The 22,396-nt window shown below is 41.4% G+C and overlaps 2 protein-coding genes across 4 annotated transcripts in view; one reads left to right on the forward strand and one right to left on the reverse strand.

The window, feature by feature from the left end:
- Window positions 1-1,687: 1,687 nt before the first annotated feature.
- gabra5 (gamma-aminobutyric acid type A receptor subunit alpha5) lies at window positions 1,688-21,466 on the reverse strand. 2 transcript variants are annotated; one of them, XM_047587355.1, is made up of 10 exons: window positions 21,049-21,466; window positions 20,116-20,188; window positions 19,792-19,916; window positions 18,765-18,832; window positions 18,202-18,422; window positions 15,299-15,381; window positions 7,988-8,131; window positions 5,606-5,758; window positions 5,168-5,379; window positions 1,688-4,395 (listed from the first exon to the last, which is right to left on the reverse strand). In XM_047587355.1, the coding sequence occupies exons 2-10, from the start codon at window positions 20,184-20,186 to the stop codon at window positions 4,105-4,107; spliced, it is 1,368 nt and encodes a 455-aa protein (XP_047443311.1). In that variant the 5' UTR covers window positions 20,187-20,188; window positions 21,049-21,466; the 3' UTR covers window positions 1,688-4,104. The 2 variants fall into 2 exon arrangements, with proteins under 2 accessions (XP_047443311.1, XP_047443312.1); XM_047587356.1 differs by lacking the exon at window positions 21,049-21,466 and adding an exon at window positions 20,861-21,035.
- gabrb3 (gamma-aminobutyric acid type A receptor subunit beta3) overlaps window positions 5,780-22,396 on the forward strand; it is a 39,450-nt gene continuing 22,833 nt past the window's right edge. For both annotated transcript variants that reach the window (XM_047587350.1, XM_047587352.1), the window contains exon 1: window positions 5,780-6,944. In XM_047587350.1, coding sequence (XP_047443306.1) covers window positions 6,850-6,944 — 95 coding nt within the window. In that variant the 5' untranslated portion in view covers window positions 5,780-6,849. The remainder of the gene's footprint in view (window positions 6,945-22,396) is intronic.

The following is a 22,396-nucleotide window of genomic DNA, read 5'->3' on the forward strand; positions in this document are numbered from 1 at the left end:
TTTTATTACTTTCAGTGTGTTTTCATCCATTGTTTGGTACTTTTCAACAATCAATTTCTTGCTTCTTTGTTTAAAAAAAATCTGTGTCACTTTGTTTTGCCATTTCTAAAATGTTGGTAATACATTCTGATTAGATTTATGTTTTTAGTTTGATTTTTACATCACAAAAACTCATGATTTAACAGAGGTGCACACAGTTTATTTCTCACATCCACTGTATCACACTCATGTATTTTTGTGTCACTATTCTCATTTTATTTGTGTTTTTTCATGATCATGTTTTGAGTTTCCTTTTTTATTTTGTTAAGTTTCTTGGTTTCCTGTTTGGTGTTGCTCCTCGTCTTTTCTTGGTGTGATTGCCCTCATTAGTTTCACCTGTGTCTCGTCATCCCTCATCCGCCTCTGTGTGTATATATATAGCCCCACCGATCCCTTTGTTCCCTGTTGCATTGCTTTTGGCCTCATGTTCAAGTCTATTTATTTTCGGCCCTTTACCACGTTTACTGCGTTCTTGTGTTTTTCTTTTTGAATTTTGGATTTTCCTGTCTTCTGCAGCGCGTTTTGTTTAATAAAGGCCCTTTTTGTTGGATTGCTGGCCTCATCACCCTTTTGTCCTGCATTTGGGTCCGCATCTCCCTCATCCCATGACAGTAAGGAACTATTCTGATATTAAGCAAAAATGCATTTACTGTTTTGCTCACTTCAATGGATATACCTTACAACATTCAGACGTGTAACATGTCCACAATGAATCTTTCCATTCTAAAAACTATAAACTATAAATATAAGATTTTTTTTTTCATGACAATGTAGTACCAATGTAGTTAAACTAGGAAATACAAGAGAATTTGGTGTGTGTCATTTGATTTGTTTCTTCTGCCCATTCATGTTAGAGTAGAGATGGATATAAAAATACAGATGCAAAATGACTATATGCCCCAGTTTGCAGGATGAGTCATCGACATTGTAAAGTAATTTTTTTTGTACATAAAACTTACTATATTATAGAAACAGCATTAAAATGGCTACAAAATTAGTTCTTTAGTATTGCTTGGTCAGACCAGTTACGTACAGTTGTCCTGCTATATAAATCATAATAAAAAAATAATTTTAATATTGATATATATTTAATATGTGCAGTTAATGAATGTGTGTATAAAGGTCAGTAAACAAGAGCCATGTTCTGAACCTGGATAAGACAGGATAGTCCTTCCCACCACCACCACCATATACTCTAACTCACGGTTGCCTCTCAAGGCATGTCCTATGATTGATGTCATTTGGTGCCATCAGTGACAGCTTAATTTGCCGTAGAGTATGGGCCGGATGAATGGAAAAAAAGCGACTTAAATGGAGATAAATCCTTCACAAACAGATGTGAGGCAGATGTTAGTGCCACAGAGACCCCCAAGATGGATTTAACTTTCCTCCAACTGTAGAGGCGGCAGGATCTGGATGTGCATGTGTATAATCAAAGGGGGAAAAGCACATGTGGGCTGTTGTTCCATCAACTAAGATTAAGCTGGCGTTTTATCACATCTACTGGATAGATGCTAAATATGTACTGCAGGCTCACGCAGTAACTCATGCTGGACATTTCTGTGTATTTAACTGGAGAGAAAACACATCGGTCTGTGTGAGCTAGTGGGAGATTTTAGACTTAGACAACGACACTTGACAACTGACATAATGGTGCCTTTTTAGGTTTCAGTACATTTTTATTAAACACAGGCGACTGGAGTCGGTGAAGCTTCGCTGGAGTCACAACAATCAAGAGAAAAAGTTTTAATAGCGACACAGGCCGTCACGTTGCTCGTCTGCAAAGGCATTATGCAGAAAAATGAAACACATTGAATATGATCAGAGAGTACTGTGCTTCCAAAGAGAAAATGCAAGAGCATGAATGAATGAAGGTACAGCTGTATACATATATATATACTGTATTAAAAACAACTATTGCTAAAAGGTGGAAATCTGGACAGAACTATACCAACAAAATGATCAAGGTAGCATATTCCAAAAAAGTGGGAGAGGGATTAATGGCAACATACTATCAAGAACATGAGTCATTACTTATAGAAATGTCATTTATTGCTTCAGGTACTTGCATTTAAAGTACAGCCTGTATCCAAAATTCATTTAAATGTAGTGACACAATGCATGTGTATTGGCAGGCCGCGCAGGCATAAAGTCAGACTGCAAAACTAACTCTGCTGAAGTGAGTGTAGGGCATGCAGCTGCTGTCGTGAGCGTCATGTAAAAAAGAAGTGGTTAATTATACGATGACATTATAGTACTTGTCGGTCTTGCCAAAATTTGAGGAGCAGATTGGTACCACTCTCACAAATGGAATTAGATTATGTAGCGTCAAGCCTCCAAACGGAGCCATGTCTCTAACGTTAACAGTTAACAACAGGCCAACGCATGCCTGGCTGCCAGGGTCCAAGTCCACAAGGATACGTTCAAACTCCTCTGCAGAGTCACTGCACAGAAATACCGCTTGTTTGGAGGAGAGGTCGTGTGAGGAGATTTGCTGCTATCCACATCTTTATAACTGAGCAGTAAACCAAAAAAAAAAAAAAGTGTGAGGACAGAGATGGCATTGAACCAAGAAATCACTCTAGATTCTCCAGAAATCCTGTGCAATGTCCAACCACTGTGCTTGAGACAGGAAGGCAACACATCCAATGCCTGTTCTAAATGTGTTATAAATGAGACCACATGGAAACCTGCCATCTGTGCACAAAGAAGTTATAAATTAACCTCACCTTATATAAACTCAAACCAAGTAACCAATCGTTTCCTAGCAGTGGGTGATCTACTTGTAGCAAGCAACAGTAAAGTAATAGTTCTGTGTTCTGTATTAAAAAAGAGAAAACATACTTAATGTTTTAAGCAACCAAATGATGCAGGTCTCGCCTGAAATGTATGCAGCGCGAAGTCCCGTTTATCGGAAAAGCAACTCCCACACAACAGAGCGTGGCTACGTTCTCTCTTTGTTTCTTTCTGCTAAACTAGCCATCAAGATAATTCCTGGACAGGAGCAGGCCTCTTACACTACAAGACAAAACAAAAAAAAAAAGCAATTTTGCTCAAAGCATCCAAATATTTACAGAAACTATTTTATCGTCAAAGCTTATGGAATCACCAAAATGTACCTAAAAAAGCCAAAGGTTTAAAAATTGAATATATATTTATATAGTGTGTGTATATATTAAGTCCAAAAAGCTAAAGCACAGGCTGCTTGGCTCATTTCTCAATATCCAGTCAATGAAGCACTAGACTAGAGTAATAGTGTGGCTGTATATGCGTGAACTAAAGACTAATATTACTACCGTACCGGTGCTTTTCTAAAAGCGGCGCATATGTACATGTTTCTCAAACTACTATCATACCTACATAGACATCACAGGAATCCCAACCATCCCACCATCGCTTCGGACTGAAACTCTCCCCGTTTAATTTATCCATAAAGGAACCACAAAAAGAAACACAGAAGCACGCTACCAAATGAAATCGGCTCATTCTACATCAAGCAAAGCAGCGCGATTACCAATAAGAGTCAAGGTAACAGCTTCTGAAAAAAACTGCGATGCATATTTCAGTGCATTCATAATGAGTTATTACACTCTGAAGGCAACACATTAAGCATGGCTATTCATCTGCTTTTAACAAGGAAGCAAAGTTCCATGTGCCTGGGCCCAGCTTTGCAATCGTGGACCTCCAGCTAATTTGTAGAAAACAAAGGTTGCGTTGGTGAAAGCCAGTAATAACACGGCGACAATGTTTTGCATAGCGCTTGGCCTTGCTGTACCATCACCTACTGTGGATTCAGAGAGAAAACACAAATGCTGAAATGTCAAAAGATTATAAGTTGACAGAAAGTAGTCGGTGACTGACTGTTTAGGTTGTTCATCCCATATCGTCACGCAAACTCGTGGCAAAACTTTCGTTAAGTGACAGACATGCAATCATGTAATCCTAATTCCGCAAAAAGAAAAACACACATCTACTGTATGATACAAGGACTAAGTACTTGGCATTGTTTTTGATTGCGTTCCTTTTATCAAATCCTGAAGTGGTTGTCAGGTGGAAGAATGACCCTCATCGCTGAGGCTCGATAACTTGTTCCCTATTGAGATACGTAGCCCAGTACACCAGGTTGAAGGTCCCAAACAGCACTGGGAACACTATCCTGGACATCTTGTCGATCTTGCTCACACTGTTGTAAGTCTTTTTGGGATCCGGGGCCTTGGTTTCGGACGGTTTAAGCTGAACAGCAGTGCTGTTTGAAATGGTCGAGATGGACGCGTCCTTGGTGAGGTTGGTTGTATAATTAACGCCGGCTGAACAGGTGTTGTTTGGCTTCTTAGACAAAGCTAAGTGGTCTTTTTTCTGTGGAGAACAAAAAGACAAACAAACTGTGACTTACTGAAAGAAATTTGAATGAAACAGGTTCTTAATAAAGCGGACACACACACACAAGGAGAACAATAAAAGACAGCTAGTCAAAGCTAGGGATCAGTGCAATGATGGGCTGGCATGGTACCACAACACTGGCAGACTGATCTGTGAATTTAACAATTTAACAAGCTCTCTAACTTTACAGTCACGTATGACAGAGTTTACCCCTGATCTGAGACGATTAGAAAATAAGATGAAGGGAAGGTTGAGTCGCTTTGGAAATTCCTGTTGGGTACCAGTGTTACCCAGTCAAGTTTGACATGGACACCGAGTTACACCATACCTGCAGCACACCTCCACAGTAGATTCCTACCTTTGTTGGAGCCTGTACCCCAGAAAGTTAATGACACGTCTCACGTGACACAACATTCCCCGTTTGTCAGTGGCCTGGCCAAGTATGAGAAATGTGCAGAGAACAAGACAAGACAACTAGTCTTGACAAGTGTTCGTCCTTTAAACTTATTTAACTCTCAGTACATGATAAACAGGTCAATTGTCCAATACACACTTGCCAGAGCATGATCACTTCACAGAACAACTTTCTATCACAAAAATCTGGAAGTTGGGAAGTTGGTCTGGCTTTTTTAATCTGGTTTATTCTGATTACTGTATTCAAACCTTTACCAGGCACAGCAGACACATGATTTAGTGAAGCATTGAGCAGCCAACTCCAACTCCATATCTGGATCCTCGCAGTACATACCTTGGGCTGTTGGGCCTCCATTGCTTTTTTTCCATCCCAGGCCCAGCTCCGCTTGGTGAAATAATTAACTGTGGCGAATTCAATGAGCGCAGAGAAGACGAATGCGTAGCACACCGCAATGAACCAGTCCATGGCAGTAGCGTACGCCACTTTGGGCAGCGAGTTTCGAGCACTGATGCTGAGTGTGGTCATTGTGAGCACTGTGGTCACCCCTGGTGAAGGAGAAAACAAATTTACTCGTTATTTAAGTCATTATTAAGTCATAATAGGGATTTAAAGACAGATGTTTAAGCAGCATCATAGAAATAATATTTGAGTTATGGTGAAAGTTAACAGATCGACAGTAATTTAACAGGTATATTCCTACAGGATTAACCCTCTACTGATGCGGTGATAAATACTAAAGTTATCTGACAGCTTCATACGTTCCAAACTCACCAAAGACGGTGCGCGCTGGTACAGACTCCCGGTTGAGCCAAAAGGAAACCTGGGACAGGATCACGGTCATGAAGCAAGGCATGTAGGTCTGGATGACAAAGTAGCCAATCTTCCTCTTCAGGTAAAAGTGAGCCATCATCACAGTGTATTGACCTACATAAAACAACCAGGGGAGATGGTGTCGCTTAAAGGGCTCTCATTTTAGTTTTCTTCCATTCTGAAGCTTACCCTTCATTTTTAACAAAATAACTCTCACAGGTGTGAAACAATGCGTGTTATACTTGCTGGTGACCGCGTTAATCTAATTGGTGTGATAATTTCTTGCATTACAACTGTGTTTTTTTGTTTTGTTTTTTTTACAGGGGAATTAATTTCTTTACCCTTTACAGAATAATTCCTACGAACACAAATGTTGCTTGTGCTCGCTGTCATTAATAATCTGCTTTGTGTTGTGCTGTTTTCCTTCAGCGAGCAGGTGTTGTGATTTCCCTTCAAGCTGTAGCCGTGATTAAGTGCTCCACAAAAAAAAAAGAAGTACTCCTCCAAATATGTGAGCTAAATTATTGTAAGTTGGTGGGGAGATCATCATATCCCGTTAACCAACGGAAGATTGCATTTGAAGGATTTTTTTTTTCTCCCCCTTCAAAAATCCTGTCGAGCCCCGCGGTCTGATAAACTATAGAAAATCCACAGATGACTGCTGCTTTCTCCTGGCAAAATCGGATTTTTCTGTCTCACTAATCCCTTGTCACAATCTGCATCCTGTATATCTCTCTCGCTCTGCCTCGTCCTCCCTCTGTCTCTCTCTCTCTTTCTCTTTCTATGTACATGTGTGTGTGTGTGTGTGTGTGTGTGTGTGTGTGTGCAACAGACAGTCCGTCCCATTCTGTCAGGCCGAGCCACCCTTGATTGAGGATGTACATCGTTGCCTTACTTGAGCGAGAACACTAAAACAGACCTGGATCAGCGGTGATTACAAGCAGGTGCACAGATGACTGGGGCAGAGGGGGGCTGAGAGGGACGGGACGAAAGTTTGGACGGCCTGTGCGACGTAACAGCGGAAAAACCATGCCAATAATGAAAAGGGCACCTGTGTTGCCTTCCCTCCGAGGACTACCAGCCAGCAACCCTGCTCGGTGGTGGCACAGCCGGGCGAAGCCAGCTCTGATCTGACCGCCTGCTGGGCTTTGGGAGTGGATGAAAATCTCCAAGGCGTGAAAAAAAAAAAAAAAAAAAAAAAAAAAATGCGGTTGTGGTGGATTTTACTCTTTGGCTTTTGGAGTGTCTGTGGGGAACTGCCATTCATAGCGGAGAACAACGCAGCCATGCTGGTCAACTGGTAAGTGCTGATCGAAACCATCTGTTGAGCCTCGCCGCGTTCTGATATAATCTGGGGGCAGCGGTGTGTGTAATGTGATGAAATTACGAGGTTTGCCGATCGCCAGTTCAATTCCTGTGTCTGCGTTTCCGTCCTCTCCGGCTTAACCTGCGAGGTCAGAGGTCACGTTGGCCCGGCATGAGCACTTTGCCGAGTTATTCTTGGCTTGTTAAAGAGGGTTGGTGGCTCAGATTAGCAATGCTAATTAAGGTCATGCCGACTCCGCGTGTCTTCTTTTTTAAACTGGTCTGAGCGGTGGATGTATGGAAAGAATACAGCGAGCCATGCATTTCCGAGCTGCGTCTCGAGTCTGGTTCTTCCGCCTGTGTGAGCGTGGCAGGACTCACTGCTGTGTTATATAAGTGCCAGAAAGTGTTAAAGGTGAATTTTCACCAGCAGCACATACCTGAAAGTAGCCCCATGTGCATTTACTGTGGGAACGCCTCCTTTGTGACAAACTCAACCGGCAGTAGAGATGTATTATCATTTTTCTTTACATAACAGAATTAAGCAGATGCCACTTGCCCCCCTCTGCCCCACGTGTCCCTCCCGTCACAGCCAATCCCCGAGTTGTGACGTCACTCGGTAAAAGCACAACTGATGGGCCTGCATACGGATTAACCCTACAGACCCTGTGGCTCAGACCACGGATAAGTGATTTTTTTTTTTTTTTTGCCCCTCCCTCCCTGCTCCACCCTCTTCCGAGACAGCTGGCTATGTGTGGGAGGCGTTCTCAAATCCTTGCAAATAATTCATTGTCTCTATCCAGCTTGATTTGAAAACCTTTTCTTCTGACAACATCTTTGGATGGCACCCACTGTAATAACACAGAGCTGAATAACCAGGGGATGGTGGGGGGGAGCAAGGGCTTAACACCCGCCGCCCCTGCCTCCCTCTGCTGTATGACTGCTGGTGTCAGAGGGGGAATGAGGAAGTGACATAGGAAAACTCATGAACACCATTTTAAAGACATAAATGGTCGTGAGTGATGCTGTGATGTGAACCTCGGCTGGTGTAGATGTCCTTTGTCCCGGCGGTCTGACCGGTCAGATGGTACTGATTGAGCCGGGACCCTTCCTCTGCCACCACCACAGACTTGGCTGCTCCCTGAGTCCACGTGTAGACCACCTCTGAGACCGGATACGCGTCTAAACAAAAAAAGATGCGCAGGTTTAGATTTAAGCGGTCTGTTCGAAAACGCTACCTAGTGTGACTGTTAAGCATGTCTTGTAGTATAAGTGGGTTGATTGAGCTTCATAAGACTTCATGGACAAAGACATTTAAATGTGTAATATATGATAGAAAACTGTCAGATAAGTTGGAGGAGCTTCCCTGTAGAGTAAATACAAATACTATTAGACTTATACAGACTTTAATGATCCACAAGGGAAATTGCTTGGTCACAGTAGCATCGTTGCACGTACAAGTAACACTCTCAAAAACCACAAGAAAGATAAAATAAGTTTAAAATTAAATAAAAATAAATATTTTGTAGTAAAATAAAATAATTTCTACAAAGCTTTTGCACTTTTCCAGTCTTGCTTATGCCTGTTCTGTTACATGACATCATTCAGATGTTGGATATCATTACTAAAAAGTATGACCTGTTGTAATATGTAGCATTAATAAAGGTAATAATTAAAAAAAAAGACTGTGAAACAAAGAAATATGAGAGAAATGACAATATTTGAGTGTGTCAGACATTAGCTGTAGAGTTTCTTCTTTATCTGTTTGTCACATTGTTCATGAAGAAGACACTGAACCCCCCTTAACTGCTCTCATTGCTTAGGCGTCAGTAATTAAATCTAATATCATGGATCCAACATGCTAGTGCACAATGCCTGAACAACATCAACAACAAAAAAAGAGCTTACGCCCCATCATCAAAATAAATAAATAAATAAAAAACGCCCCATCAGCCCTCCGGCCGCTGTGCATGGTCAGTACATTACTATCATGTTCCCTGTGAGCTTTTATTGTTACCTCCTCTCAAGCGTAGATGAGTTTTAAAAATGACATGTTACGTGAATGCGATTATGTAAGAGTTAGATTTTTAGTCGTGTTATTTTTCCAGGTGCCGGTGCTCAGCCGTATTTGATATCAGAAAAAGCCTCGGTGTTAAGCAGATAAACTCATGCAGCTCCGCTCTTCTGCCACTCTTTAGTAGCTGACGCAGAAATAACAAGTAAAGCGTAATAAACTACTACGGCGTTTGCCTACGCCTCTGTCACTTTAAAAGTGTTATTGATAGGAAGACTTATTAAGTAGTATCAAATTAACTTTTGTTCCTCCGTGCGCCTGCAGCTCAGATTGCAGCTACAACAACTAACAGATACAACACTTGACCTTCCACCCACTTTGTTTCATTACACTGAATAACTCGACGTCCCTGTTAAGAGCTCGTTTTTGGATCCGATGTAATCAGTCTGAGTGTATCACAACACGCAGATGTTACTAATACTATGATGTTATGTGTGAATGTTGGCATGTTGCCATGAGAGGCCTCTTTGGGCTGATGTATTTACAACTCAGCCTTTCATTCACAGGTTCATTTCTGCAAACACGCAAGCTCCGCAAAATGCAAATGCGCTCCCTTCGCCTGCACTATAGGACAAACTCGACACTGTACAATAGATGCATTAAATCCGCGTGTGTCTTTCTCTCTCAATCATACTGCAGTGCAGCGTCCAATCTAACAGTATTGCACTAATCCAGCAACTGTGGTGTTAGAAGACTGCAATTTAGGTTGACCCCAGTCAACCAGTCTGTGGATTATCGCCCCAAAGACACTCTGTATTGTCTCAAACGGGTATTTGTACATCTAAACTAAAACACACACATTACTGTAAGCGACATTTCACTGACTGTACGTTGCCTCGTGCTTCTTACGACTTTGTCTACACTTGAGCAGATGAGGGGGCTTCTGTAGATCAAGATGCAGCTCGAATGTTGGAAGATGAAGGGCACATTATGTAATGGTTAAGCTGTGCATTGCTTTAAAAGTAATATATTAAAAAGTAAGCCCGAGTAATCAAAGACTGTGGGTGACATATTTGGGGTAAATGTATTTCTGCTGCAAGTACTAAAGTGTTATGTTCTTGTCCATCAAATAGATCAATATTTTTATTCATCAGAGAATTAAAACATTGTAAGTTTCAGGCACATTTAAAAAAAAAATGTTTCATGTTTCTTGACATCAGAAACTGAAATATGGTATACCTCCAGCAAACAGGCGAGATGCACTTTACATTCACCTGTCCAGACTCTTATAGTAACATACCGTCGCTGTATGATGAATAACACGTCTCAAAATTACTTTTTTTCATACCTGCTTTTGATACATGCTTTTTGACTGACATTTCTGACATCCAATGGAGATACGTTTTAAATAGATTGCGTCTTAAAGCGTCGTTCCATTGGTCATATAGATACCGAACGAGTCAGTTGCTAGGGTAGAATGCAGAAATGTTGTATACTGTAGAAAGCCAAAAACATCAAAAGTGGAGATACGTGTTTTTTATCAGACAGCGACGATACATGAGAATACAGGGAAGACTTTGAGGTAATTTAAGTGAATGTTATCACTGCACCATTTTATCCTATTAGGCAACTGTGAAATTTTGTCTTGATTAAGTTTTTGTGTGGGTCATCGTTGAATGACCCACACGCTCATCAGCATGGAGGTGTAACAGCAAACTGTAACACTGTGACTGTGACCTCAGATATATCATTGTGCTAAACAAGACGCACAACATGCTTACAGTGAGACGAGACTCTAGGAAGTCTGCTTTCAGCGTAGTGAGCACGTAAACCCACGTAAAGCTTTTTGATTAAACTGTTTACTGGGAACATTTTAATTATTGTTCCGAAAGGATGCGGGCAGATAGCATTTGTTAACTCTATTTTTAGTTTGATGTACCATCTTTACTTAGAAGTAGAAATACATCAATGGGTAAGAATCCAATCCAAATAGGAATGAAAAAAAAGTAGGAAAGTTAATTAGCATTAAGAGGTTGATTACCATCCTCCCTTGTATATAGGGTGCATTAGGATGGTAACTCTAAAAGGTTGGTATGGAAAGAAGTGATGACAGGCTGCAAGCTTCAGTGTTCAAATGTCTGCCTGACCTTTAAGACACACTTGAAAATCTATCATTTCTATTATAGTTTTCTCTATGTGTACATGCTACATGGGGTCGTAGAAGGAGTTTGTCATTCAGTACGAGCACGAGGTAGCGACAAGTGAAAAATATTACAGAGGGGGTTACGGGTACAAGCTACCATCTTCTCACTACATTAGCATTAATAGCCCCATTATCTGTACTACAGTCACACGGTGCACTGGTGATCCAGGAGAAAAAGTACAATAAAAAAAGCACGTCTGAATCTCCAAGGAGAAAAAAATATATCTTATTGGGGGGCAATAAAACTTGATGACATCCTTATATTTAACACACATTTCACTAGGGGTGTTTGATAATGGACAACTTAGTTTAACAGATAGGTGGAAAAAATCATACTTCCTTTTTTGCCTGCATTCAGTATTCTATAAGTACTGTTTAGTTTTTTTGTTAGAAGAATTTTGCATAAATTATTTTTAGATGATCAAATTAGCTGAGATCACAGTTACAGTTCAAGAGGACAGTCAGAATAGTGAGTACCAATAATCAACCTGAAGAGAAAATAAAGGCAAACTTATCAATGAAGATGAAGTGTATTTTTATGTGTGTATCTTTTGTCATTGCTGCAGTAGCCAAGTGTAACTGAACACTTCACCACCTCTTAATCGGTCCAAATGAGTCCATTTCTTGCTAGTTTCTTTATGTAAAGAATCTCTTGCATTGTAATGAGAAGAAATGCACCATCCAATAACAATCAGAAATGTATCATCCTGTCAAAGTGGAGTTTAGGCTCCCAACTCTAGTATTAGGCTAACATGAGGCAGATATTTTAGAGGGCCCTGGTAAAGAATAATGAGGCTAATTAATGAATATATACATAAGATTTAGCATCATTTCAAGCAACTATGATGTGTTGAAAACCATAAAGTATTTTATGAAATATGAAATATATTTCAGTGTATTTATTTAAATACATCCAAGGCATAGCACTTGGTTAAAAATGGCGAAACAAGGGATCCCACTATAGCTCACTGAATTGGAATAGACTGAGGCTACAGACCTCACTGCAGTGGTGCAGGTTGTTCAACGAGCCGTACTGTACAGCAGAGGTTTATCTGCATAATTTTAACAGTGGGGCACCTCTGTTTTTATCTACAAGGAAACAATATGTTCGACTGATTGAGACCATTCTGTCTAACTTTCTATTTTCCTTTGAGGGCATTTTGCAGGTGTGCGAGGCGCGTTTCTTCTTTTCATTTGCGAGGCACAAGCAATTAGTTGAGCTATAAATGAGAGAGCTGCATCAAAATGTGCATTTTACCCTGAGATGATCCAGATATAATGAGGCCAGAACAAGAAAGCCTTTCGAGGTCTGCACATAGGCTACGTTGTATTAGGATGCTTGTATTATGTATGCTTATCTTCAGCTTGCACAAAAGGTTGGTGTATTCTGACTAATTAGTAACTTCTGTAATTCTGCTTGAACATCAGACACTGTGGTCCTTAAAATATTCAAAACCAGTTCTGAGCAGTTAACCAGCAAACAGATGTGTTTTAGTTGTAATCATTGGTGATAATAACTTCACCATCAATGCCAGCAAGTTTATAGAAAACATCTGTCCGTTTGCTAAATGTGAAGCTAATAGGCCATTAGCTCCTGTTAGCACAGCTTCTGCCATAAAATGAAACTCATTTGTTTAAAACATCGTTTATCAAATTTAAATAAATGATATATTGTGATTGTAATAAATTTGCTTTGTAATTGGCACCTTTGTTACTTTTAGGCAGTACCAACGTCTTTTTTTGTAGCTTTGTTAATGTTGATCTTTTTTGTTTTATTCTTGACATAAGCAATGCTGTAAATGATCAAATCTAGAAAAACACAATGGAGAAGCTTAGAGATACTAAATGGTTACAAGTGTTCATATTCATCTATCTATCTATCAGTGTTCCTAGCATCTGTCCCCAGAAATTTTCACCCCCATTCACACCTTGAGACCGCAGCCTCTCCAGATGTGAGAAGCAAAACAGGATCAACAACTGATTCCTCCAATCACAGGTTTCTGTTTGTTTTAGAGATAACTAGTCACCCAAATTCATGGTGGACAACACCAACACATGTTCCTATTAAAACCTCAACTGAATTAGACTTTTGATGAGTGGTGAAACATCGACTAGAAACTCTGCACATGCCCTTGTTTCTTGTTTTTTGGATGCATCGAGGCCTGAATGGCGGAGAACCTTCACAGACATATTAGCATAGTAATAAAGCGGAGGAGGACAACTGAAATGGCAACAGACGAAACTAAGGTGAAATGAATGGTGATGTATAGATCTCATTATGTCTGAGAACGTTGAAAAAACTACAGGCAGAGAGCAAGCAAATGAAACAAATCATAACATAGACATAGATATATGGTTAGACGACACCACCACAGAACATGGCAGCAAACAACATATTCATATTTATCTTTTCATATTTTCAGCATTCAAACCTTCCTATCCATCACACGTTTCATTTCACACACGGTCAGATCAAGCTTAAAATACAACCACGCAGTTTCACAGGCGTGATCTACAGTAGACGGAGAACGAGACTGATGGTAGTACAGTTCAGTCCATGAGAGGTGATTAACAGCAAAACAGCAAAGGACAGGTCTACTAGCTTTGAAAGCCTCGAGCTTGTGGGTGAGTGCTGTCCATTAGGTCAAAGGATTAGCTACGGTTAATGGAGTCTGAGAAAACAGGATATGGTGCACAGTAACTTTTACAGCTTAAGACCTCGTATGGGCTACATTCGTACTGTCACATCAGGGTTTAGAAGTCATTTCGTGGTCAGAGTGGTTCGTGTTTGTGGGTTAGCAACTGATGTGGCTTTTCAACTCCATTGTAGTAGTGCAAAGCTTATCAAAGCTGCTTAAGCAAAAACACTGTGCATACCACTGGGAATGCATAATGACAATGAACATACAAGAACATGTCATGCTTTTGTACAGCCTATTAAACTGTACGCTGTTTAGATATTTTGAGGCTATTTACACGTATTTATACATGTATTTATTCAACTTAGTTTAACAGGTATTTTGCAGCATGCATTAATCAGGTTATGACCACCTTCCTAATACTGTGTAGGTCTCTCTTGTGCCTACAAAACAGTTTTAATTCATCAGGGAATGGACATGGACCTTCTGAGGGTGTCCTGTAGTGTTTGCCAACAGCATGTTGTTAGTGGGGACCTTTGGGTCCTACGTGTTGAGGGGAGGGGCCTCTGGATCAGGCTTGTTCCAGTGCATCCCACAGATACTTGATCAGTTTGGGATCTAGTGAATTTAGAGGCCAGGTCAACACCTTGTGCTGTTTTTCATGTTTTTTGAGTTGTTCCGAAAACCGTTCAAGGAATCAAGGAGTGCCATCACTAGTGGACATCTCAAGCCAATAGTTAGCTGCACTGATTATCCGTGTCCCTGGTATCAGCCCGGGGTGGTTTGGAGGTGACCAAAGTAGGTTTGGGAGTGGCCACATGTCACGCAGCGATTGTAGCTTCCTGTCTGAGCCCAAAGGCCTGAGATCACCCTCCTTAAGTCAGAGGCAGGGAAGACCTCGTTTGCTAATCTTAAGCTCGCACGACAGGAGCTCCCCAGGTATTTTTGTACCGCCAGAGCCGTGGGATCCTAACTAGCTTAAAAGTCATGAGTAAGGCAGAGCGCAAGCCTCAAGTGTTAATGTGCAAAGTGCACCATTATATTTTTAAAGGTTACCTTGGTGGTAAATGTAGATTTGATGAACGTGTGTGTGGGAGGGCCGCTTCCACTGCGTGTGTGTTTCAGATATTTCCCATTAAATGTAGCAGAGGCAGTGGAGGATGCAAGAGTGCCGCCCTGACATGTTGATTAATGGCTTAATCACGAGTATTATGTCAGTGCCTACATGGCTATCTCCTGCACTGCCACAACAATAACGCTGCACCTATGGGACACGGGTTGTCAAACACAACAAGGTACATCCATCCCTTTGTCCACTGCATGAATAACGGCACTGAAACGGATGAAAAGTCAGCACTACACGCTGCTTTTCTAATTAGCTGCCCCATGCTTGGAAACATTCGTGGTGCTCCTGTGCCACTGGCGTCTATGTTCTATGCTCACACGAAACATTTACACATTTTTGTGTGCATTTACTGAGCGTGTTCACTTACAGCTTCCAAATTTAAGGGGACAAGCGTGGGCATCCATTGGGAAATCCTCCAGCTGCATGGGGCACTCTGCTGAGATAGTCAGCCTGAAAAAAAAGTTAGACATCCAAAGTTAGAAAATGAACCGAGGGTGTGAAATGACACATTATCATAATGTCCAATGCTATCTCAAATAAACACATCCCCTCATTAGAGACAGTTGTTAATATTGGTTGTGTGTAATTGCGTAAATAACCATTAACAAACTAAAATAACAGCCTGTGTTCATTGATGTGTCTCGGATAATTAACAGCAGAGCATTGGCAAGATTTCCAGCACGGAGCAATAAGCGAGTGAACCACCAGAGGGACCCGTGATGATGTCTATCAAGGACGAGTCACGCAACTGTTTGACAGCATTCTGTGAAGAGAGGGTGCCACCTGTCTGTGGGACTTCAATAAAGCAGACGTAAAGATTTAGTGGGAATAAAACACACAAGTCATAAAGTGGATCTAATGTGAAAAACACAACCCATCCACACATGGTACCTCTTTACTACACAGCCTTATGTAATGCTGCCCTCCACTGGCTACACTGGGATCAAGCAGGGCTCTAAAACCAGGGTCTATCCTGAGGTTTCACGTTGTCAGCGTAGACACCACACAGCTTCAGGAACAAACTTGGACAGTGGAAATTATTGGATTGAATGGAATAAGAGATTAAAAGTCCTGCTTGCATATGAAGACATCATCAATCATCCTATAATTTAAAGAGTAATATACCACTGTATTAAGACTAAACTCTAAATCTGGCCACTTTGAAAATGTATTTATATATTTCCCTAATACTTTAACTATAAAATTCCAAATGCATGACTTTCCCTTGCAATGGGATATTTTGAAGTAGCAACTTGTCTTTCATCACTTAAACCTAATAGATTTACAGTAACCTATATATTAACCATAGAAGACAGATTTAGTGTAGTAAATGACGTCTGCTGTCTCAGTTGTGACCCCACACACGGCTTTGATATGTGAGAAAAACAATATAAAACCTGATGAGCCCTAACTTCACAGTATTTATTTGAATGTGACTGATTATTGTACTTATAGTAATACAAGAGTCACTGCCCTATTTAATGAGTGTCATGTATATTACTATACATCACATCCTAGTGGTCAATAGAGCAAAGGGTAACTCTGTGTCCATGCTGTATGCCTTAATAAGAAAGTGTCACAGGAAGTATCTCAATGGAATAAATTAGCATTTCGGTTTATTGTTTCTGTCTTTTTCCAATCAAAGAGTCTTTGATTGCGGGGTTTCGAATAAGTGAAATATAAACTAAACGTGTTTTATGTGTTGGTCCAATAAAGAAAACACCCTGAATATGACACTTTTGGCATAGAGGGTGAATCGAATACTAATTAAAAGAACATAAGCTGCAGACCTCAACAGTATCTTAAATTAGCAACAACAACACTGTAATTAGCCCTCTATTGTTTGCGCTGATGGCAGTGTCTGTGTTTGCGGTACTAGTACAGGAGCTCTTGTTTAATTCCGTGTTTATTTGAGATGAATTACTCACTCACGAAAGGCCGGCTATTATAAAGCACAAAACTGATACCGCGGCTATTAGGGTGTTAGTCTTGCATTGCATAGCTCTGACATTTTTCTGAGCATGACTAATATCCACAGTGGGACTGCATCTCTGCAGCAACCCGGGCATCCCTCCCTCTCTTTAATTAGTCAACCATATACAGCATTAGCTTGTTAATAAATCAAAATGATCAATAAGGAGAGTTCACCCCAGCAGGTGCATTACCAGCTGATGCACGCGGGACAATTACTGACATTACTGTTGTTTTCTGCACAGGGACAGCGCTTCTTCTGTTTTAGCTGAAGAGCAAATTGTTGTGATCTGTTATCAAACACATAGTGGTGCAATGCCTTGCACCGCATGACTCAAAACTCCATGTTTCCTCTGAGAGATATCTTCATAGTACAGTAGCTGGGGCACTACACAATACAATGTAGGAACAACCGACGCAGGAGAGGAGCGTAATGCATGCATAAAATGTTTCTCTAATAACCTTGTTCCCAGAACACAAACACATTAATAGGCCACTATTATAGGGGCTTGCAGCGTTGAAAAAAATGTGCTGTAGATTTGTAGCAATTTTAACGGAGCGGATCAATAATTATTTCTGACACGCAGCCATGTGCACTCCCTCTAACTTCCTTTGTTAATATTTGATTTGAGTACTTTTTTGTCCTGACACGATGATGACACAGCACCAAAATGAAAGTGGATGTAAATGAGACGGTTCGATGAAGGATACATCTCTTTCAACAATACAGACGCTAATGCATTATTCATCACAGGACATTCTGGGCGCTAGTAATGAATGGATGAAGATGTTTTAACACAGGAGCTGCAGCCCTGAACTTATCTGCATGTTACAGGAGCTGTGTATGAGGAAACAGATACCCAAAAAGTAAGGGGAAAAAACAAAACAAAAAGGAAATGCGATGTTTTAGACTGTGCCTGAGTGTTCAATGATCAGAATACGTTGTGCTGTTTTGTGAGTCTGAGTAGGACGCAGAGCGCTAGGTCAAAACAAACATTTCAAGTTCCCCTGACCCGCGGTATACAGTATGAGGACAACATGATGACGCATCGATGCACCACCGAGACGTGTAGTATAAGTGTGTGGGTTGTAACAGTGCAGCACGGGTCTTAAAAACCATTACCAAAGAAATATTACAGGCCGGTGGAGGTTTTAGTCATCTCTCTAATTGGATTACACAATATCTCTAGACGGCACTAGTCAGTCAATGAGTGAGTCAGTGTTTTAAACGTGAGGCTTATTAGAAAAGAGATGTTTATCCTGCCGCGGTCCAAAGCAGGGTGAAAGCTCATACTGCACCTCATGGTGTAGAGAAGAGTCCCGTCATCTTTCAGCCGCAGCAGCTTGTTAGGCGTAGTCATGTTATGGGCGATGGACTTCTTCCCGTTGAGGAAGAAGGTGTCGGGGGTCCAGATGTTACTGGCCAGGAGATTATTCAGAGGGAGCATCTCCATCGGGCCTTTGAAGCAAAGCCGCTCGTCTTTCCAGCTCTGACGAAAGAATACGTCAATGGTGTATTCCTGCGGAGAAACGGTTCAGTGTGATGGATATGAGGAAGGTAATGGGATGCGTGTTGGAAAAGGGTCAGCTCTTTGCATAAACACGGAGAAGATATAAGAAGTGTTTGGACAAATGGATGAATTCAGCAGTGCGTTCACTAGGGAAAAAACAGATTTATTTGTTTAAGGAGGTGTATCAAAGTGATAATTAGATGCCATCAGCTAAACACATGCACAGTTTATGTGGTGTTCTAATGCGGTCTTCTAGCTGAGTCATGTAACTTTTGATTAAACAGACAGTTTATTTATTAATAATGACTTATTTAACATATTTGGGCTGTGGGATCCAGCACGCATTCTCACCATTTCAGTGTCAGACACTGGGCCAAAGCTTGTGACAAAGATGTTGGTCTTGATCTCGGTCACCTTCTCTGTAATGACATACAGATCACGGTGAGCCTGCAGTGTAACCTACCATCATTGATCAGTGCACACGACATCTTTAGTTAATATAAAGTTGAGATGCAGTTTTTTGTTTTGTTTTGTTCCCTGTGACAAAGACAAAATGAGGATAAAAAGGCAAACATGGTTCTGATTCCGCCTGCAGCATAATGAATACACAATGAGCTCCATTACCACACATTCTGGAAGTTGGTTCAAACTGAGTTGGTGCAAAAAAACAACAAAAAAAATAAATGCACGCAACTTGTGATGTTTGGTGATGGGATGACAGTTACTCAAACGATGGTTCCCTCAAAATGGTAACTCAAAGTAAAAAGTTAAGGTTCTTGTTTGGGAACTATCGTATAATGTACTGCAGCAAAAAACAATATTGAAATGCTCCCATCCAAGGCAGAGACACGTACTAGAGGAAACCTGAGAACAGAAATATCTTTCCTTCCTTCTGGTAGTTTGTCTTGTAAATGTATACACTGTGCTATCATTTTATTTCTCCACTGTAATGAGAATTCTTAGCTGCTACAAAACAATAGATCTGTCATTACGCCGATGATATAATGGCCGTGTCAAGGTCGCACACCTCAACACACCTTGTGCTTTATACTGTGGTCATGGTGCCATTAAATCAGGCTCAGAGGAGGCCCTAACAGCTGATCATGTGTCTCTGTCTCTGAATACAGACAGATTTCCCTTCCCTGGGACGAGCAGATGTTGCACTGCAGAGCTGTGAGGACTGAAGTGTTGCAATCCTTCACTGCACTTCACTTTCTTCTTTCATCAGAGTATGGAGCGTTGTGCGTTAGTTGTGCATTAGCAAGAAAGCCCCAAGTCATTTCCATAATTGCATAATCAGTTCTCACCTAAAATACATGTGACTGTATTAATAACCAAAAATGTCAGCCGCGTGGAGGTTCGTTCAGTGGGCCCATACCTCCCAGTCCGGGGCGGAGTCTGTTGTCATAACCATCCAGCAGTCCATCCAGGATGCGCGTGAAGATGGTGATGTTGTCGTTTAATTCTGCCTCTTTGGGAGTTCCAGTTACATCCTGGGAGAGGCTGCATGAAAGAGCACTGCTCAGCACAGTTCAGACGACAGTGGACTGGACAACAAACAACAAACACCTGACGCCTTAAACGTTACATTTCAAACCTTCAGTTGAATATTTTATGCAAAGACTGGATATTTATTAAACAGTGAATTATTAAAAAACAGGCCTTCGTGGTGTTCTCGACATTAGAAGAGTCAGTTCCTTACCTCAGACGGCAGGTGATGCTCACAAGCAAGACACAGAGCCACAGACGTCTCATTGCAAAGCTGCAGCACATTCCTGTAAGCAAAGACACTCGCTTAAACCTACACCAAGTGTCTTCTATTAAAACAGCTTCAAACTCATTCAATTTTAGACAAAATGAAATGTACAGCTGCCCATTTCACAGTGGAAACCAGATAATAAGCGCAGATTATCTACTGTATTTGCCATATTTGTGATATCTATGACAGTGTTGAGCGCATGTATTCGCAGCATACACTTACACTGGGTAAATCTTTAGCAGGTGCACCACTACACCACAAAAGCAAATGCAAATTCAGCACAGCATCTGTGAGGCCTGCAGATGTAAGCTGATGCAAAGTGAGTCCCTCTCTCTAGAGACTTGCAAACAGGATGTCCCATCTTTGTTGGACCCATTCCTAGAACCCACCCTCCTGACTGAAGGACCCTCTCTTCAATTTCACTAATTAAGCTGACTTCTCTATGGGACAAAGGCTGAGCTCTGCTGTGTGTATGTGTAGACGGCTCCACACTAAAGCCTACTAATTGCACCGCATCTATCAAAGATCCCGGTCCAAGATTCCCCGCAAGCACAACTGGAATCCCGCAACGCTTTCTGCACCGCGGCTGGACCCTTTTCAACCCGCGCACTCTGCATACCGCGTCCCATTCGTCCCGTATCCCACTCGTCCCTCGTCATCTCCCGGGGAGGACGGGGAGTGAGGATACCTGCTCTCTGGCTCTGGATTTCATCGCCAAGTCAGGTCCTTACAGCAGCAGCAGACCGCAGCTATCCTCTACTGTGGTGTATTCTCCTCCAGCGCTCACGCGTCCCGCTATATCTTCCACTGTACCGGCCCTCTAACTACGCTCTGCTGCACATGCACATGCGCCCAGCCGCAGTTGCCAAAGCTTACCACACAAGACGATGCGCAGTCAAACTTCTCCGTGGATACCTCACACGCACTGTTCGGTCATTTGGAATAAATTTTTCAAAACGCCGCCTCCATCCGCGTACAGGGAAAATGCGTATTTCAGGGAGAAAAGAAAAGATGTGAACTAATTCCCGAGCCAACGAGGTCTATTTCTCCCCGGGGCGATTAAAAAAGGTTGGCAGCGGGGGGGAAAGAGAGAAAAAATTTAAGGCTTCCCAACACTTGTGCCGCCCGCTGACGGACCGACCATCCCCTAGTTTGGTCTCTGAGGAGCAGTGAGCACGCAGCGAGCCTGGCGCAAAATCCAACGCCGTATCCAAAGGCGAAGTGGCAACGCAAAACGTAGACTTTGGGAATTAAGCAGGGGAGCGTACAGGAAAGCAAGAGGATGTGTGTGTGTGTGGACGAGCGGAGGAGGGATAGAGAGAGGGAGGGGTGGCAGAGAGAGGGAAAGAAAAGAAAATAATAATTTAAGCATGGCAGCAATTAGATGGATTCATAATTAGTCTTTGTCTGCGGGAATGTTAACAATAAGCCACTGGATTTCTGACTCTGTCCTAGTGTTTCAGACCTTATAAAGTCAAGTGTCAGGTGGGTGGGTGACACTTGAACATGTGCACTGTTCTACGGTTGAGTGACTGACAGCTCCAATCAACACACCGCTGCTTATTGACCGTTTTTATAAAAATGAATTTTCCCATGATGCAGGGTTTGTGGAGGGTTCACCAGTTCCCCTGGTCAAAATATGACTGATCCCAACATTTTGAGGTGAACTTATAGGCTGATAAATCTCTCAGCTGATCACAAAGACATATTTGTTATGTTTTCTTGTCTTACATGACAGCAATTTATTTTGATATTTATTCTGATGGGTACTGTTTTTTTTTTTTGTTTTTTCCTGTAGCCTTACGCGCACTAATTCATCATGTAATTAATTGAATTCAGCAGAATAGTTGTATGGATTATCCAGCTTAAAATTCCACTAATTAATTTAAGGTCCATATGTGAATTCGACATAAAGGTATGAGCTCTGCAAGAAACACACTGATGATTTATGTTCTTGTTAAGAAATCAAATATGGAAACACTTTATAATCGCTTACAGCAATCCAGAGATATGCTTTTAAAGACTCAAATGATATATAAATCATGCAGAAACTTGAAAGCCTTGTGTTAAGCAATGGAGTTCCATGTACTGAGGTTCTTTGTATGGACTAAAAAACATTGGAACCACGCATCCCAATTCATCATTTCTGAGTTCTGCTTTTCGAAGCTATTTACATCTATTGTGGTCCCGACTTAAATGGGACACAAACCTGAAAAACAGAGTC

This window comes from Mugil cephalus, chromosome 6, assembly GCF_022458985.1.
Source record: "Mugil cephalus isolate CIBA_MC_2020 chromosome 6, CIBA_Mcephalus_1.1, whole genome shotgun sequence".
In the NCBI taxonomy this organism is placed as follows: Eukaryota; Metazoa; Chordata; class Actinopteri; order Mugiliformes; family Mugilidae; genus Mugil; species Mugil cephalus.

Coding starts and splice junctions, on each gene's coding strand:
- gabra5 (XM_047587355.1), bottom strand. CDS start 20,186: ATGTGCTGCAGCTTTGCAATGAGACGTCTGTGGCTCTGTGTCTTGCTT. Junction 5,759..7,987: donor GGACATCTACACCAGCCGAG/GTTCACATCACA, acceptor TGTTTTATGTAG/GTCAATACACTGTGATGATG. Junction 4,396..5,167: donor TGGAGGCCCAACAGCCCAAG/GTATGTACTGCG, acceptor TGTTCTCCACAG/AAAAAAGACCACTTAGCTTT.